General features: G+C 42.4%; 1 protein-coding gene across 4 annotated transcripts in view; it reads left to right on the top strand.

Annotated features, from left to right (window-relative positions):
- GPM6B (glycoprotein M6B) overlaps positions 1-17,468 on the top strand; it is a 147,514-nt gene extending 130,046 nt beyond the window's left edge. For 3 of the 4 annotated variants that reach the window (XM_012784797.3, XM_012784792.3, XM_012784795.3), the window contains 6 exons: positions 2,122-2,308; positions 3,888-4,044; positions 8,881-9,052; positions 11,208-11,281; positions 12,252-12,317; positions 15,457-17,468. In XM_012784797.3, the coding sequence (XP_012640251.1) occupies positions 2,122-2,308; positions 3,888-4,044; positions 8,881-9,052; positions 11,208-11,281; positions 12,252-12,317; positions 15,457-15,606 (806 nt within the window). In that variant the 3' untranslated portion in view covers positions 15,607-17,468. Of the gene's footprint in view, positions 1-2,121; positions 2,309-3,887; positions 4,045-8,880; positions 9,053-11,207; positions 11,282-12,251; positions 12,318-13,919; positions 15,069-15,456 lie in introns of those variants that run through there. The other variant, XM_012784793.3, reaches the window with a different exon arrangement.
- Positions 17,469-17,729: the final 261 nt, after the last annotated feature.

Here is a 17,729-nt window from a genome sequence, read left to right as displayed (position 1 = left end):
GCCACGGCACTCACTCTAGCCTGGGCAACAAGCGAGACTCTGTCTCTAAAAAAAAAAAAAAAAAAAAAAAAAAAAATCAAATATGTGGCAAGTCAAAATGTATTTTCCAAAGCAACATTGTACAATGATGAAATGTCCTATATCTGCACTATCCAATATGGTAGCCACTAATACACGTGGCTATTGAGCATATGAAATGTGGTTAGTGCAACTGATGCCCTGAAATTTTCATTTTATCTAATTTTAAATAATTTATACAGCCACATGTACCAGTGGCTACTATATTGAGCCACATAGTCCCAAGGCTATATACATCTCTATTCAATAAGGATAAAACATAACTTTGTCAGCCAGGAAAGTTGTCTTGTTCTTAACATTGTCACAGAGACTGAGAATGGGGGGAAGAGTATGAATGATCCAACACAACCAGGTCTGCTTTCTCTTTATATAATCGGACACATCAAAGCCAAGGATTTGGGTTTCTCTTGGTTTGGGAAGCTGCAGAGAATTAGGTCTTCTAGTTGCATTCCTCTCACCTCAGACCCCAGAAAGTCATATGAGAAAATAAGATTGGGCTCTAACATCCCTGTTCACAAATCTCAAGTGTCTGAGAGATTATGGGACTGACTTGCTAGTGAACTTGAACCCTATGAGGCACTGGTTCCCATTTTATGTAGTTTATCAGTCCGTTTCAGGGAAGTTGCTCTTCCTGAAAACAGTCAGCCATCTTTTCAAATACAAGGAAGCACAGCTTTCTTATGAAGCCCTGACATTTTTTATTTTCCCATGAACTACAGAGAAATCTGGTAATGAGGGTTTATAGTCACTGTCCATGGTAGGTTTAAGCAAGTGCTAGTGTACAGTGGGATGCTGGGTTGTCAGTCCCTGACTACCATGAAGATCATTTGGAGGAAAGAATTTAGCTGGATTAATGTGCTTGCCCTGAAGTAATGGACTGGTCTTGATTGCTGTTAAACACCATAATGCATTTAAAGTTCAATTTCCCCAACGAGCCATTTACTTAAGGGTCTGGATAACATAAACTGGGACGGGAGGTCAGGAGAGGTACTGACATTATCCTCAGGCCAGCACTGCTTTACTGAAGCATGAATGTCTCTGAACTGAAAATGTCACCTGGCTCTGCCCATTGAGGAGGTCTTTATGGACATCCCAAGTGAAAGCTTATTTTAAAAAAATGAATAAAATCTCATCTTTTCCAGATTAAGAGTGACTTATGGCTCTCTCTTCTTCATTCCACCTCATAGATGCTCATTTTGTCTTTTATTTTTCCTTCTGTTCCTTTCCCCCTCAACTACTTAAATGTCATGCGCCAGTCCTGGGTTCTGACTCTGAACATCAAGAAGGGGGCAGATGGAAGCTGGGGAGGAGGAGGACTGTGTATGAACTGCTTGTACTTCTTGGGCTGGCATTTTTATTAAAAAGTTGAGGTAATTTTGGATATTGACTTGAATGAAACTTGAGTGGACCCACTTGAGTGGATCTTGGTGACTTTGTACTTCACTGAATTAGGGATCAAAATACCCATGACCTTTCCAAAATGACCACATTGATATTTTTCCAAACCTAGAGACAGCATGATTACTGTATTAGACTCTTCCAGTTGGCCAGGAGGTCAAGGGCTCGGGGAAAGTCATTGGCTACTAGGGCAGTAGATGTACTTGGAACCTCAGAAGGTTGAGGTTGGATAAAACCTATTGCTTTTCTTCATGGAGCTGCAGCTTCACTGCTGTGCTCTTCTGACTCTGTTAGTGCAATGAATGCTGCTGCTCATCACTTTAGCCAAGGGTCCCCCCACTGCTAGTCTTGCTCTCGAATTGTGACATACTCCATGATTATCTGGCAGTTCACTGCTCTGCCAATCACTACCCTTCCATACTTTGAGCAGATTAATTTACATTCCCTCTTGGAGCCTCAGGGTCCTCACGACAGAATGTGAGACCCTTGTTACTACCCTACTGGCCCCTGTGATGTTGAAGTGTTACCACAGAGCATGACAGGGAAGATGGAAAAGCAGAACCTTCTCTGCTAGTATGTGGTGTTCACGAAGACCAGAAGGTAGTCTTGCGCATAACGGCTGCATTTTCTCTCTTTTGGGTCTAGGCTGCTTCGAGTGCTGCATCAAGTGTCTGGGAGGAGTCCCCTATGCCTCCCTGGTGGCCACCATCCTCTGCTTCTCTGGAGTCGCCTTGTTCTGTGGCTGTGGGCATGTGGCTCTCGCAGGCACCGTGGCGATTCTCGAGCAACACTTCTCCACCAACACCAGTGACCACGCCTTGCTGAGTGAAGTGTAAGTATCTGCTTCCCTTAAAAATGTATTTAAGATGCATGCACCTCATGACATTCTCAGAAAGACTACAGCGTGCCCTCCTGGTAGAAAACGGAGGCTTTTAATTAAAGCTCACTATATGCAGATAGAAAAAGGTCCATGAGAGAAGGAAAAAAGAAAGGAGCACGAATATGGTGGGTGTTTGGGCCCTGGGGTGGGATCTCACCTGGGAATGGCAAGGTGCCCACAGAGGACATTCTGCACATGGTAGCTGTGCACATGGGGGACTGTGACAAGGTGATAGATGGTGATGCTGATCATCTCAGCAGAGTTAGCCTTGTTTCCAAGTCTTCCAGGTTTCTCCCAGGAAATGACAATCCCTGGAATGATAGGAGCCCTGTTGAAGACTGACCCCAACTCAAAAAGTCTGCAAGAGCAGTATTTTAATGTTAACTCTTCTGGCAGAAGAAGAAATCTTTTTCTTTCCTTGAATCCCAAAGTTTCACAGTGTTTAGGTGTCTTGTGATTGTAAGAAACTTTTCTACCAGACTGAAAAAGGCATGGATGAAATTTTACAGAATAGTAATGGAATCATGTTGGAAGAGTCCTGAGGGAATGTTGTTATTCTTTATTCATGCATGACATCCAAAAGAATGAGCAGAGGAGGTAATGGGAGGTTATAAGGAGGGATGGAGCAAGACAAGGAACTCAGTGAGTGCCAACTATGCAAAGAAGAACCGTTTCCCAGGACGGACCCTGGGAGAGGTGCACTGAGTTAATTAGCCAGTGATCACAGTCCCTGGCTCTCAAGCTTCCGAGCAGCTTCAAAAACTCCCCAGGCCTAACCCAGACCAGTTAAGTCGTCATCTTTGGGGAAGGGATCCTGGTACCAACAGTATTTCCTACTGCTTGCCAGATGATTCCAATGGGCAAAGGCTGAGGACCAGTCATCTGGGTCTTTGTCAGCTTTTGTAGGACAAATTGAGTTGTGAATTAACTTTCTGTCCCCTAAACCTACTTGACCTACTGTCACTTGTGTGTTGGGACTCTCAATGCAAAGAACATCTGCCCAAGTTACTCCTCAAAGAAGCCCTGAGTGCTTACTTAGGGGTTTTATCAGAATAACATGAAGCACGAGGCCTGGCTGGGAGGCGTTCTGATATGGCAGAAAGAACATGGTGTTCACTGGACGAGGGTCCCAATGCTTGCTCTGCCACTAACTGCGTATCCTCGAATGAGTAGCATAACTCCCTGATGCCTGTGTTTACTTACATGCAAAATGAAGATTCTAACCCTCACCACACAGGACTTGGGTAAGTATTAAAAGATTACAACTAGGCCCTGCCCCTAACCAAAGGAAATTTCTCCCTTGCCTGGGAATGTTGTCCATCTCAACTGCAATGGCCAGCCTACCTTGGAAGAGAGGCCCAGCTTGCTGGGGGTTGGGCAGGGATGTCTATCCAGGACACCCACCTAAGCCATCCGTGGGGTGGGAGATGCCATCACAGGAACATCCCCCTCAAGTCCTCTTTCCAGAGTCTAGAAATGTAGTCACCACTGCACAGTGAATTGAACAGTTGAGGATCTCTTCTTTTCATAGGATTCAACTGATGCAGTATGTCATCTATGGAATTGCGTCCTTTTTCTTCTTGTATGGGATCATTCTGTTGGCAGAAGGCTTTTACACCACAAGTGCAGTGAAAGAACTGCACGGTGAGTTTAAGACAACCGCCTGTGGCCGCTGCATCAGTGGAATGGTGAGTGCGAACCTCTGGTAACTGATCGGCTGATAAACAGAGCCAATGCCCTGGTGTATTTCCTTGTACTGGGTAAGAACTAGCAGCTCTTTGAGAGTAGACAGCGGGTCCAGGACGCAAGTATTGGTCTTACCAATTCAGAGTTGGGGCTATGGATACCTTTAACACATGATATTGATAATGAATGAAAATGTATGGCTGGTAGACTTAAACGTTTCCCTTATCAATGTACAGGTAATAAGGGTACTGAAGACTTTTCAAATGTCTAGTTCCTACTAGAGATAACTTTCGTATTATGTCAGTGCTCTCCTTTGTTTATCTTTAAAATATAGATCATGGCCATAAAAACATACATGTAATGATCTATGAGGAACAGTCATAGTGCTTCTGTAAATATTATACCAGCATCCTACTGTACCAAGTACCTAGCTGGACTCTGCTTGCCAAGAGACATGCAAAGATGAAAACACAGGCTCCTTCTTTAAGGAGCTTATAGTCCAAGACGGTGGTTAGCAAACTATGGCCTACAGGCCAAATTTGGCCTACTATGTGATTTTTGTACAGCTCCAGTGGTAAGAATGGTTTTTATGTTTTTAAGTGGTTGGAAAAAACAAATGAATACTATTTCATGACACATGAAAATTATATAAAATTTAAGTTTTGAGAATCAAAGTTTTATTGGCATACAGCCACATCCATTCATTTGCACACTGTCTAGGGCAGCTTTCACACTACAAAGCACGAAGCAGAGTTGAGTCATTGCCACATGTGACCCACAAAGTCTAAACCGTTTGCTAGTTGGCCCTTTATAGTAAGACAACATTGCTGGCCTCTGGTCTAGAGGATAACAAATCTTTAAAATAACTGATTTTAAAAGCCAGAGTTAAACATTGCTGCATCACAAAAGGAAACCCCTGTGGTTGAGTTTGAGTTTATAAATTGAGTTTATGACGGCACATTTACATGGAAATGTCTCACAGGCAGCTGGCTACATTGGTCTAGCATTTGAAAGATGGTCAGGTGCAAAGAAAACAACTTGGGCATCAAGAGAATCACCAATGCTGGGGAGGAAACCCCAGGCTCGCTGATGAAGGCTGTTGGCCTCTCCCGAGAACACACACGGCATGGCAGGGGCCCAGGCTTGCTGGGTGCTGGCTGAGCTTCTGCTCTGGCAAGGAGAGGACTCGGGGTCTGGCTTAAAGCACCATGAGAACCCACAGGTCCGAAAAATCCTCCTCAGGGAGGCATATGGATTGTTGTGGAATTCTCTGTGACACAATGACCGGAGCCTGGGTATGAAGGGTCAGTAGGGATTTTATCAGAATAACATTAAGCACAAGGCCTTAAGTGTCTCAAGGAAAGTGTGACCGTAGCTTGGGCAGACATGGCAGCGAGGCAGCAAGACAAGCAGTGACATCTCCGTGTGGGAGTAGTGTGGAAGATGGATCTGAGAGGGGAAGGTCAGTTTGTGGCGAGTGATGGAGATGGGGGAGGTAGGCATGGCAGCGGGGTGGAAGACAGGGACGGCCCGATACTGGCAGGGGTGGGCTCTGGGCTGGGTGTGTAGGCGTCAGGGTGAGCAGAGGGCTGAGCGCCAAGTCTCTGGCCTGGGCAACGTGCTGAGGAGGCTGTGGAGAGGGGGAGAGGATGAGGAGGGTGGATTCAGCTTGACAACGTTGATGTGACTGCGGAGTGCCACGTGGGGTTATACATAGCGTCCCACGGAGGCTTGGGGCTGGGGTGGCTGGAGTTGTCTGAGCAAGAGTGGTGGCATGAACCAGTTGATGCTGTGTGAGAAGCTGTGTGGAGAGAGCCATGGGGCGCACCCGCACCTCCTGGGTAGGCCAAGGGAAAAGGAGCCTTCATGGGGAACTGAGGGAGAATGGTGGCTAGAGAGGAGGGTAGTGTCTTGGAGCTCAAGGAAGGAAGAAGTGGCCAAGGAGATAACCCAAAGAGTCTAGATAATTTGATGTAACCTCAGGTCCCACTGTGTGTCGCTCCTCCTGTGATGCCCACTCACAGTCATCTGAGCCTACACCCTGAAGCCTGCGGCAAGGGGCGCCTGGGCTGGGCTCTCTTCCCCAGGGATCTCTGCAGGTGGCCCCTGCCCCTCAGCCACAGCTGTGCCTCAGGCCACTGCTCTCTCCTGTACCGCTGTCCTCCACCAGAGGCTCAGCCAGTCCTTAGCCCCCCTAGCACAACTAAGACCAGGCCATAGATGTTAGTCTTTCTGAGGGCAGTGGGACTGCGAGAAGGGGACTGAAATGTGGACACCACTCCTGTTGGAGTCAGCAGGCCCCGTTGCTGTCACGTCAGCAGAGGGCCCAACTCTCGTCTCTGCGTCCCATGCCACATCCGCTCCTTTCAGGAGAAACAGCACCCACAGGAAACAGGCCAGCAGAACGTGACAAGCTTTAGTTTCTTCTGGAATGACACCATTTGTGGGACTTCAGAGTGGTCCAGCTGGGCTTAGGCCATCTGCCGGGCCCCTTCAGGATCTCTGTTTACCTAATCTAATCTCCTGTGCAGAGATGCTCAAGTAAGAACAGGCGCACACACCCCTCCCACGGACAGATAATAGTCGCACAGATAGTGTCATTGGGTGTTATTTCCGAAAACCTTGTTCCTGAAAGAAAGTACTTACTAGGACGAAACCCACCTTTCAATTGCTGAACGATTTAATTCTTTGCTGATATGAACCCCCTGGATCTCCAATCTCAGGATGTGAAGTTTCACATTGGCTTTTTCAGGTTAAGTTCGTAGAACAATGGAGAGAATGATTTGTAAAACTCTTGGGAATAAATCCTATCTCGATAAAGCTGATATTTAAAAAAAATACGAGGAAGAGACTGTACAAGTGAGGGGAATGGTTACTTTTGGGGGGAAGGAGACAGCTAAAAACATGATGGGGGAGCAGAAGGAAAATAACCACAGAAAGTTGGAAACCCCCCCCCCAAAAAAAAAACCCTCCTGGTGGCCTTAAAATGACAGCTTTCTCCCTCACGTCTATCCATCAGGTTTCAAAAATAAAGGCGTATTGGGTTCTGCCAGGAAACAGCATTAAGTCACCAATTGCCTGATGTTTAAGGTCTTTGGATCCTTCCAGCATGTGTCTGTGTATAGTAGGTGGTTGAGAGTGCCAAGAGCTTGTACTTGAGCCAGTGGCACTTCCCCCAGAGCCAGGGACACCACTGTTCTCATGGAGGAAGCCCGCTGCCCACAGCCCACCCAGTACAGCTTGCTTTTAGCTCTTGCGTGTGTCAGATTTTGAGGAAAGATCTGTTGTAAGGATTTGTGCACTAAGTCCCTGGCCACTGGTGCCTCGTGTGTTCTGGTTTCCTCCATCTGCTCAAGGGATCACAATGCTGACCTGCCTTGGAGGGGGTTAGGAAGACACAGGTGACAGGGCAGGGCTCAGGACAGAAAGTTGTGTGAGGTGTGAAGGCCAGATGAGCTCTGCCCCAGCCTTCCTGTCCTCAGCCCTTTGTGGGAAGTTGTGCCCAGGAGCTGGCTGGGGAAGTGGGAATGCTGGAGGCCACCAAGACAGGGCTGGTCCCTAGGTGGGTCTCTCTCAGGGATACTGGCCTCCCAGGGAGGGAAGGCTCACCAAGGCCAAGAACTGCCAGCCCCTTCCTGCTCAGGTCATTGTGGTGTTATTACAAAGAAAGTAAAGTTTTCTTTGGAAGGGAAAAAAAGAAACCTTAGCCTGGAGCAGCTGGATCATAAGCACTGGGGAGGAAGGGGGGAGGTGATGCTGCTGAAATCTGCTGCTTTGAATATTTTTAGAAATGCAAATGTTCCTTGAAATAAAAGGAAGTGCCTTGTGTCTGCAGTTTCCTGGGGTGACCCAAGAGGCAGCCTCTCACTGTCCAGGTAGCCGCTGCCCATGTGCAAAGTTAGAAGGAATCCAGGTCTCCACCATCAGCCAGAAAAAAATAAAAGCCAAACTAGGAGAGCTCCAAATTCTTGTGCACATGCTCTGTGGGTACACCTGAGAACAGAAATCCTACGACATCTTTGAAGCAGCCTTTCTAAGCCCTCTGAAATTGGTCGTCAAGGCAGACGGTTATGCAGATGCAGAAAGTCAAGTGATAGGATTATATTCTTGCTGGAATCGCCCATGGCAATGTGTGGGTGAACGTCAGGTAGCTTTTTCCCTAAGCCATTGCTCTGCTTGCAAAGCTGCTGTGAATCTTAGACAAAAGAAAACTAGAGGAAAATGAGAGAATTTTATCAGTCACTGTGCATTAAGCTTGTGTTCACGACTATTTGAAACTTTTGATAAAGGTTCAAGGATCTGATGCTTTTAGTAATTTCACAGGATTAGGAAACTAATGAAGTTCCTTTTGAGAGAGGCTTCCCATAGCAACTGCTATTCTACCAGCCCTCTGTTACATAAAAAAAAAATTGAGGCATTCCTATGAAGTTATAATTTGGTGGCCTGTGAATGCAACCTGAGACTACCCCATGTTAAGCAGGATGGTGAGTTTTCAGAACTGATGTTTAGAAAGAGCGCCTCGTGGGAGGCCCCTTCCCTAACCATAGCTCTGTGACCTTGCATGAGTAAAATCACTTCTTGGGGTCTCTTGGCTTTGTCAGTTAAAGGAGGGACCTGAGAAAGGCCCTGAAGCAGCTTCAGGCATTCATATTCTAGATCCTCAAGCTCTGGGGAGCCTAGCCACCTTGCTTCCCCTGCCCCCGTGCCGCAGGCTTTCCCTTCTGGCTGCTGCAGCTGAGAGATCCCTAAGGCATCCCGCAGAGTGGGCATTAGGCCTTCCTCTCGGGATGTTCCTGCCTGTTTCAGGGCTGATTCTCCTTCCTCTTGTTTCGGCCTAGTTCGTTTTCCTCACCTATGTGCTTGGAGTGGCCTGGCTGGGCGTGTTTGGTTTCTCGGCGGTGCCCGTGTTTATGTTCTACAACATATGGTCAACTTGTGAAGTCATCAAGTCGCCGCAGACCAACGGGACCACGGGTGTGGAGCAGATCTGTGTGGATATCCGACAATACGGTACTTCCTTTTAACTCCCCTTTAATTCTTTATCCTTGCGTGCATTCGTCTGGACCCTCAATTATTACATGGGCATTTAATATGATCTGTTGCATACTTTTCTATTGGAATAGTTCATACTCTTTCCCTCAGTAGGCTGAGTTTTCTGGATGGAAACATCACTGAGGGTTTTACTTCCTTGAAAAAGTCAATCAAGATTTTGTGATGTTTTACAGTTAAATGTGTAACAAAAGATGCTTTTTATAACGTGAAACTATTTCATAATTCAGTTCAAACAAAGATGACATTTGGATATCCACTATAAAAAGATTATCTATTTTTTCTTTACTTTTCAGTTTTATAACATCCAGCTTTCCATACAAAACAATAATGAACAAACTATAACTAATTTGTACATCCAGCTCTTCAAGTCTTTTAAGTGATCACTTGCTTAAACTTCATCTGTACTTTCAACATAACATAAAATCCAGATGTATTTTAAAGTCATTAGAATGTACTCCATAAAAATCATCGTTGGCTTCTGGAAACTAGTTCAAGCATATTTTCTAATGAATGGGATCTTCACAATAGGGAACTGAGGTTGGTTCGTTGTGACAAGCCACAGAAGGGGCTACAGGCTTCTCCTGTCAGTTAATTTGGGGCTCAACTTCCTTGCTGAGCTAGAAAAGGGCAGCATCCTAAGGAAGAAGTCTAATTACTACTTCCAGCTAGGATGGTAGGAAATCTGTGTTCTTGGCAGAAACAACCAGGGGGAAAAAGATATTTCATTAGAATCGAAGAGGAAATCCCTGTCCTTCCAGAGATTTTCTAGAGAAAGATAATTATTTCATTTTTGCTTCTTGTTTTTCTCACATGGCTTATGCTCAACATCTTATCTTATAACATAATATGAAACTTGCCTAAAACTGCCCATCAGGTTAATCTCTTCACATAAAGACCAAGGCTTGACAATACTGTTCTTTATGATGGATTTGAAAACAGAGCCTAAAGTTGGTTTTTAAAGTATTCATAATGAGTATCTAAATGGGTACTATTCCCCTCTTCTTTAAAAATAAGTATTTTTGCCACAATTTTTGGTAATCTGTAATTATCTTTTTAAATCCTCTGTATTTGCCCAACTAGCTATTCTCAAAATTACTGGTTTCACTGACAATTTGGGGACTGGTCATTTCCCATTCTTCTGAGGCATAAAGATTTACTCTTGGCCCATCTCAAGGATGGAGAGAATAAGGACTTTTTTTTTTTAATACTCCTTCCTTACCTCCTAGGAGAAGTGTAAACTGATCTGTGTTTAATATTTAACCACTTCCATACAAGCGTCAAATATAGTCGACAGCCACAGATGAACGCGCACAGCCGAGCGTCGACTTTAGTTGACAGCCAAAAGCTTTTACTTTTACAGCTTTTATCTCTGCAGTTGCAGTGTGTATGTTCATCTAATAAGTTACTATAAATCTGTGACCTTTTAACAAGTCCTTAGTAGGAGTTGTTATAGTTATTTTTCTAAAGTTGCCTGTAAAGTAAAACAAGCTTTCAGTGCTTTAAAGCTTTCCTTACCACACAAGAGCAAAACGGATTTGTCATCAATGCATGGCACAAACTATCGTGCGGACTATGAGTGCTGGCCGTGGGCAAGGTTTCCCGGCCGTACTGAAGTGGTTAAGCACAAACCTATGCATCAAAGGGGAGAAGAACAGTAACCTAATGGACAGTTGTCACTGCAGAGGGGAGAGGACTCAGGGTTATAGTGAGAAAGAATCCACAGACTGTGCTTGACCCAGCCTCTGGTATTTGACTTCAGCATGATAAAATGCTGTATGAGGGGGTCATCCTATGCTTATCTAACTATAGTTAATAAATGCACTGTAGGGAAAGCTTAGCTTGGAAAATCAATTTTTACAAATATCAACTCCAAAGCGCAATTTGTAGGGGGAAAAATACCCGACTGTTTAAATCTCTTAAAGACTAGTTGACTTTGTTCTTGCCCTACTGTCCAAATGGGGCTTATCATTCCAAAACACCTGTCGTGTGGACAGCCACTGTTGATGAACAGCGCCTACAATTACGCTGTCACTGTCACCCAATGTGGTGGGGTCTGTTAACAACATGAGGCACTGTAGTTTGCACTAACATTCCCTTGGGGTTCATTTTACAGGTATCATTCCTTGGAATGCTTTCCCAGGAAAAATATGTGGCTCCGCCCTAGAGAACATCTGCAACACCAATGAGGTAAACCTGGCACAGTTCAGCGGGCTCACACATGGTCACCTTGTGTATTAGGCAGCTAGAAAGAGCAAGAGAGATGGTGAAAATGCTATTAAGGAAAGCTCTTTTTTGTAGACTAAGATCAAACTGTATGTCACCATCACTATTCAGCCATTTTTGACCACAAAAATAGCCAATTCATATGGTCCAACCCATTTGGTGTGGATCCTTAGGAGTTGGTGAAATTTTCCTTTGGGCAATAATTTAGGAGTGATCCCAAACCTGTAAATCTGAAAACATACCTAGATTCTTCTCTTTTCCCCTTTAGAAAGTTTTTCAAAGTATAACACTTGTCATAGAACAAATGTAAGTTAATTTTCATAGAAAAGATTCCACTGAATTTGTGTACATACCAAATTTTTAATAGATGCCATAATCATTTATATTTCCAGAATGACTTGCTATTATTTCTCTCTGATTCTTGACAGTATATCCTAACACTTTATTTTTAAATTCTCTCAGCCCTAGAATATTCTTCAGTCATTGGCTTGCAACTATTTATATGGCAAAATTCTTAAATGCACTGGTGTGGAAGTTCACGTATTTAAGAACATCCTAATGTGCTTTTGATTTACAGAAATAATCAGTCCCTGCCTTGTCCACTTGTACATCCATAACAGGGACTGTCTCAGAGCAGGGGCTCTCAACCTTGGCTGCACATTGCAGTCCTCAAGGGAACATTACAGTATCCTGATGGCTGAGACCCAGCCCCCAGCGTTCAGATTTAATTGGTCTTGGGCGGGCAGCCTGGGCATCAGAGTTTTTAAAGCTCCAAGGTGATTCCCATGTGCAGCCAGAGCTTGAAGGGAGTGCAGGCCTGCACTCAGCCTTGCAGACAACAGCTGCAAGGAGAAAGATGAAGCCACACCCCAGAATGGTGTGGGCCATTTCATCCCACATCAAATGCTTATGCTGGTGCCCTGTTTTTTCCTAGTTCTACATGTCCTATCACCTGTTCATTGTGGCCTGTGCTGGAGCTGGTGCCACCGTCATTGCTCTGGTGAGTAACAGCCCCAGAACCACCCTAGTCTAGCCCCTCCCTCCAGCCCCTAAATGACAGATTTCCCTTCCAGTTTTTCCCAGCCTACCGAAGCCAACGATGCTGGCAGTCAATCTTGGTAACTGACACCTGTGGAAACTGACCACATGTCTAGTTTGCAGGAAGTACTAGTTGGCTGCCTTGGCACCAATTGTAAGGTGATGCAATTTGGACTCTGGAAAGAGGCGAGGGTACCAACAGCTGTCGACCAGGCCTAGCATATTGCCTTGTTGCATTCAGCACTTAGCTTCATGACTTCAGTCATGGACAAATGCTCATGTGAGGCATTACCCATTTCTTTGCCAAGAAATCTTAGCTTCCAAATGGAAATACACACATATACATACATGAGTGTGTATACAGTTGATCTCATCATACACAGTAGTTATGTTCTATGAAGTCTCCTCAAACACTGAATTGGGAAATACTGAACCATCGCCCTTAGGGGAAATACAAGGTAGGGTTCCTGTGAGCCTCGGGTCACATCATTTTCATCAACCTATCAATACATAACCCTTGTTTTACGTGTGTTTCTGTGTAAAGACACCTTATTCCATATATATTGATTCGTTAATATTGAATTCACGGACAACGGCACTATCACTTATACCTGAACAGAGCTTACTGTAACACGTTTTCTCCAGTAAGGCACATCAAAGCCTTGTGTTAGGGACGCTAGACAGTACTGCAGCACTATGTTTGGGAACCATTTTAAACAGTAGAATCGCCAATAAAAATAAAAAATGTGAAAAACATGGCCCTAAATAGACTTTGAGAAAGACACTTGTTTACAGTCCGAGAGTAGAAACAAGGTAGTGGAGTGTCGTGTTCTACCTCAGTTGGGAATGTGTGCACGGGGCAACAGCTCTTTCACTGCTTTGTGCATGTTCCCTAATAACTGAAGGTGCCTCAAATATCCAATTTGGGGATTACAAATAAATTTTAGCAATTAGGCAAATTCTCAAAAATGGAATCGGTGAATTTGACAAAAATCAATACACACTTGTATGTATGTGTGTGTGTATATATATATGTGATTTTGGAGGGCTTGGTTTATGATTTGAAGAAAACCAACTAGGATTGGTAGAGCACAGGGAAAATCTCAGCTGCTCCAAAAGGACTCAGCTCCCAGTTCAGTTTACCCAGTAAGTCATTCCTTTCCAGTATCAGCCCATGAAAGAAACCTGTGGAGTCAGGGCAGTGACCTGTGCTCCTGGCTGAGCAATAGGCGCAGGACAAGGACTAATTGCTGCTGAGAGGCAGCTGGGGAAGGTGAGGGGAAATGAGCATTTAGCTTCATCCTTCTCGTGCTGCCGACCCAGCTCCCTGTTATTCTTAAAACATGTCCAAGTCCTTTGAATAAATGTACTGAGGGCAGAACAAAGGACTATGAGAAAACATTTGTGTGTGCTAGATATGAAAGTCATCTGTTGTGATTATAAGGGGGGGGAAGCAGCACCTTAGGCTAGGAGCGCGGGCACCATGCCCACCCAAGTTTAGAAGTGTCGTGGCATCGGCCTCACTGCCTGTATCTTACTGTCCTGTTTTGTTCTCTTCCACCAGCTGATCTACATGATGGCTACTACATATAACTATGCGGTTTTGAAGTTTAAGAGTCGGGAAGATTGCTGCACTAAATTCTAAATTGCATAAGGCAAAATAAGGAGCTTTAGAGAGCTATGCTCTGTAGCGTGAAATATCACTGACACTCCAGACTAAAGCAGAGTCTAGATTTCTGCAGTTCTGTTACAGTAATTTGTAAATAGCTTTATGTAGTAAACTCATTTTGCATGGTAGATTAATAAGATGACTTACTGTACATGAATTACAAAATAATGAGATCTGGCTATTTTAACATTTTGAAAAGGATTCAGTTATTTACTGACATTGGTGAGCATCCTTTGAGAAATAATTTTCTTGAACTTAAACTTTGAGCAGTATCTCTAAATGAAGTATTAACACTTTGGAATACCCACATTTCCCACTATTTGTTTGATAACCAATTTTAATGATGAAAAACACAAGTGCTGATGAAGGAAGAGAACCAGTTTAATCTGGATTTTGTTTTGTCAGATTTCCTGGAAAATGTTACAAATGTGTTCTAAATTTGATTTAAAACAATTTTTTTCTGATCACATGGTTCACTACCAAATGCCCCTCAAATAAGCCAGATAAAAATTTGAAGAAAAAGGTCACCCAGTTGTTTTCTCTAAGAATTTATATGTGGGTTTTTTTGTTTTTGTTTTTTTTTTTTTGCAAACACAATCATTCCTGTAGAGCCCACAAAACTGGTAACCTTAAATTGCTGTGTTTTGTTGAGTAATAACTGTTTCCTCATAGCTAGTTCTCAAACTGCACATGAGATTTTAACAGGAAGAGAAACTAGGCTGGATCTGAAGGTCTCAAATATGTTGAGAAGGAAGTATGAACTATAAGGAACTTGAGATGTAGATTTACTTTGCAGGATATGAGGAAAATAAACAGGAAAGAAGTGTTTGCCACATCAACTGTAAAGAATGATAATAAGGATTTTTACATTTTGTGAAATGAAATATTGGTATTTACAAAATAAAAAATGTAGTTTCTCTACTAAGTTTGTTAACACAGAGACTGCATGCTTTGCCTATAGTCCTTAATTTTGGTTTTTACATTTAATTTTTTTCGTGTTAAATATGTAGTTTAATTACTCAAAATAAACATTGTTCACACTTTTAGGCCTTTGGGGGAACTGATTTTTATCCATAGGTAGAAAAGATCTTTGCAATACACTTAAATAGGTATGTTTCTGACCTTCTGCATTAGCCTTTAAAATTACTATCAAAATGGTAAAAAAGCACCCTCTTGTATTTCATTTTTGCTTTTTCTTAACAATACCTTTGGCCATTTTGTTTCCAGTTCATTGTGTACTAACTTTTCTTCAGCCTTTTAATGCGAAACCAATTAGAGTATGCTTTCAGTATCTGATAGCTCTGCTAGCAGAACAAGTATTAATATGGAATAACCCTCGCCCCCTTTAAAGTCAAGTCTGTCTAATCTGACTAGCACCTCGCTTTGCCTTCTCACATGCTCACTAGCCATCATGCTCACCCTTCTCTTCCAGATCCACTTCCTCATGATACTGTCTTCTAACTGGGCTTACTTAAAGGATGCGAGCAAAATGCAGGCTTACCAGGATATCAAAGCAAAGGAGGAACAGGAACTGCAAGATATCCAGTCTCGGTCAAAAGAACAACTCAATTCTTACACATAAATGTTTGCCAGAGTGTTTCGGCCGACGCATTCACGGCTCTGACAAATCATCAGACAGCTGCTCTGCAGTACAGATGTGTATCCCACCAAACAAACTAACGTAGACATGCAAACACTTCACTGTTTCAAGATGCTGGGATGTATCGCTAGGAAAACCTTCCAGTGGGTAAATCTTTTTCTTTAGAACAAATATTGGAGGTTTCATGTTAGCCATTTTAAAAGGCAACACTTTGACAAAATGATTGTTCATTCTTTTGAAATTTGTGGCACGTTCACACTTACTGCTAGAGCAATTTTATCACGACAAGCAGTGGAATACTACTTACTTTTTCATAGGGACAAAGGATGTGACCATAAATTCACATATGACATCTGTCCTCAAATGTTATCTATGTAGGGAATAAAATGGAATTGGTATGAAGTTCCATTTCTGAAAGCTGACATTAAACTTTGGCTCAAAGGTAATGTGATTCTTACAACTGACTTTTTAAATTAGCTCTCCCCCAAGTCCAGGACCCATTAATTTCCTGAGCCAATCAGAAATTTTTCAATAATGCTAAAATGAGCTACAGCAATTCTGCTGACCCTACTACTGAAGAAGCTGGATTGACTCATTGACAAGCTTTCCAGAATCAATTTATCATAGGTTTCATTTTAACAAAATGATACTGATCCAGTTGTTATCATTCTTGGGAAATGTCGGCTCTGCCTTAATGAGTATTTGCTTTAAATTTCTAAGAATTTATAACCACAGACCCAAAAATCCTTCACAGAATTTGTTCCATGTTTTTCTTAATTAAGAAGTGTTACCTTATTAAAATGACCACCATTCTAAACCATTTAAGTGGTCTGGATAGCGAGTTTACAATTTCATACCAACTATCTAAAAATTTAATTACAAACTGACCACAGACTTCTAGCGTCCTACTTTTATAGACTTGAATACTTAAGTAATTAGGGTTGGTATTTATTTCATTTTTTCTTATCTAAATCTGTTTCCTGGAATAATAGTCGGATGTTCAGCAAGAAAACTGCTTGAGTTTAAGCCATTTTCAAAAGAAACTTGCCTTCTACATCATTGTGTTCCAGAACATTAAGTGACTATAGGTACTGGGTATTAGTGATGGTAAACTTTGTGTTGTTCTTTATGAAATAAATGATCCATATAACTGTTGGGTGCATCAGTGCTTTTCAAAGGGGCTGCTTACTATAGGGTTAACTATGTATATTCATGTTAAGAGTTAACTTGTGGTTTGGCTGTTTCCTGGATTTTAAAACATATACATGTGCAGAACTGTATTCAAATGAAAGGAAGCATACCTTTATCAAGATGCTATTAAAAATGAACAGCAAGTATATTTCATTTGGATTGGTTTTTTTTGGTTAATGCCTAAAAATGCCTATTTGGATTTTCTTTTTAATTGGGAGAAGCTCTCTTCTGTGTATAACAGTTGTTCTGAAATAGCTTAGTGTTTTGTTTTCCTGTTGCATGACAGATTTAACTATTCTTTCCAGCAGTGGAGGTGCTGTCAGAGTCCAGTGTTTTAGAAAAGGCAGTGTCTAAAGCCTAATTTTACTTTTCTAATTCTGGTAGCTATTACCAGGAATTTTCAAAAGTTTTGTTTAAGTAGTCTAATATTTTTTATGTAAAGAGCATTAAATTTTGCTATGTATAAATTTTTGTAACCTAACAGTGAATCAATATTTTCTATCAGTGCCAAGGGCTTCCTGTAGTTCTATTCAAGTGTTACAATAAATATTTGTAGATAATAGTTAATACTTGTGTATGCTTATTTTAAAGATCTATCTAGGCAGAAATAGTTGTGGATGTACTAAGAGCAATGAAATAAAATTATAGCTTCATTCACTTGCCTTTTTACCATACATAAATCCTATCTTTCTTGTCCTCAGTATGGTGTCATTTTTTAAATATGCATAATCAAGATTTCACATTTGTATGGACATCAAATCTGTGAGAGTGCTACTTATTTCTGACAAATATCTTTTAGCGAGAGCAATTTGAGAAAATATTGTAACAGACTGGGCTGTATTTGGCATAAAGTGCCACTAGCACTTTATACAGTTCTCTGTGAAAAGAATTTTTCTGACTAGCTTCAACAAATA

The sequence above is a fragment of the Microcebus murinus genome, chromosome X (assembly GCF_040939455.1).
Source record: "Microcebus murinus isolate Inina chromosome X, M.murinus_Inina_mat1.0, whole genome shotgun sequence".
Classification (NCBI taxonomy): domain Eukaryota; kingdom Metazoa; phylum Chordata; class Mammalia; order Primates; family Cheirogaleidae; genus Microcebus; species Microcebus murinus.
This window is presented reverse-complemented; position numbering and strand designations above follow the sequence as displayed.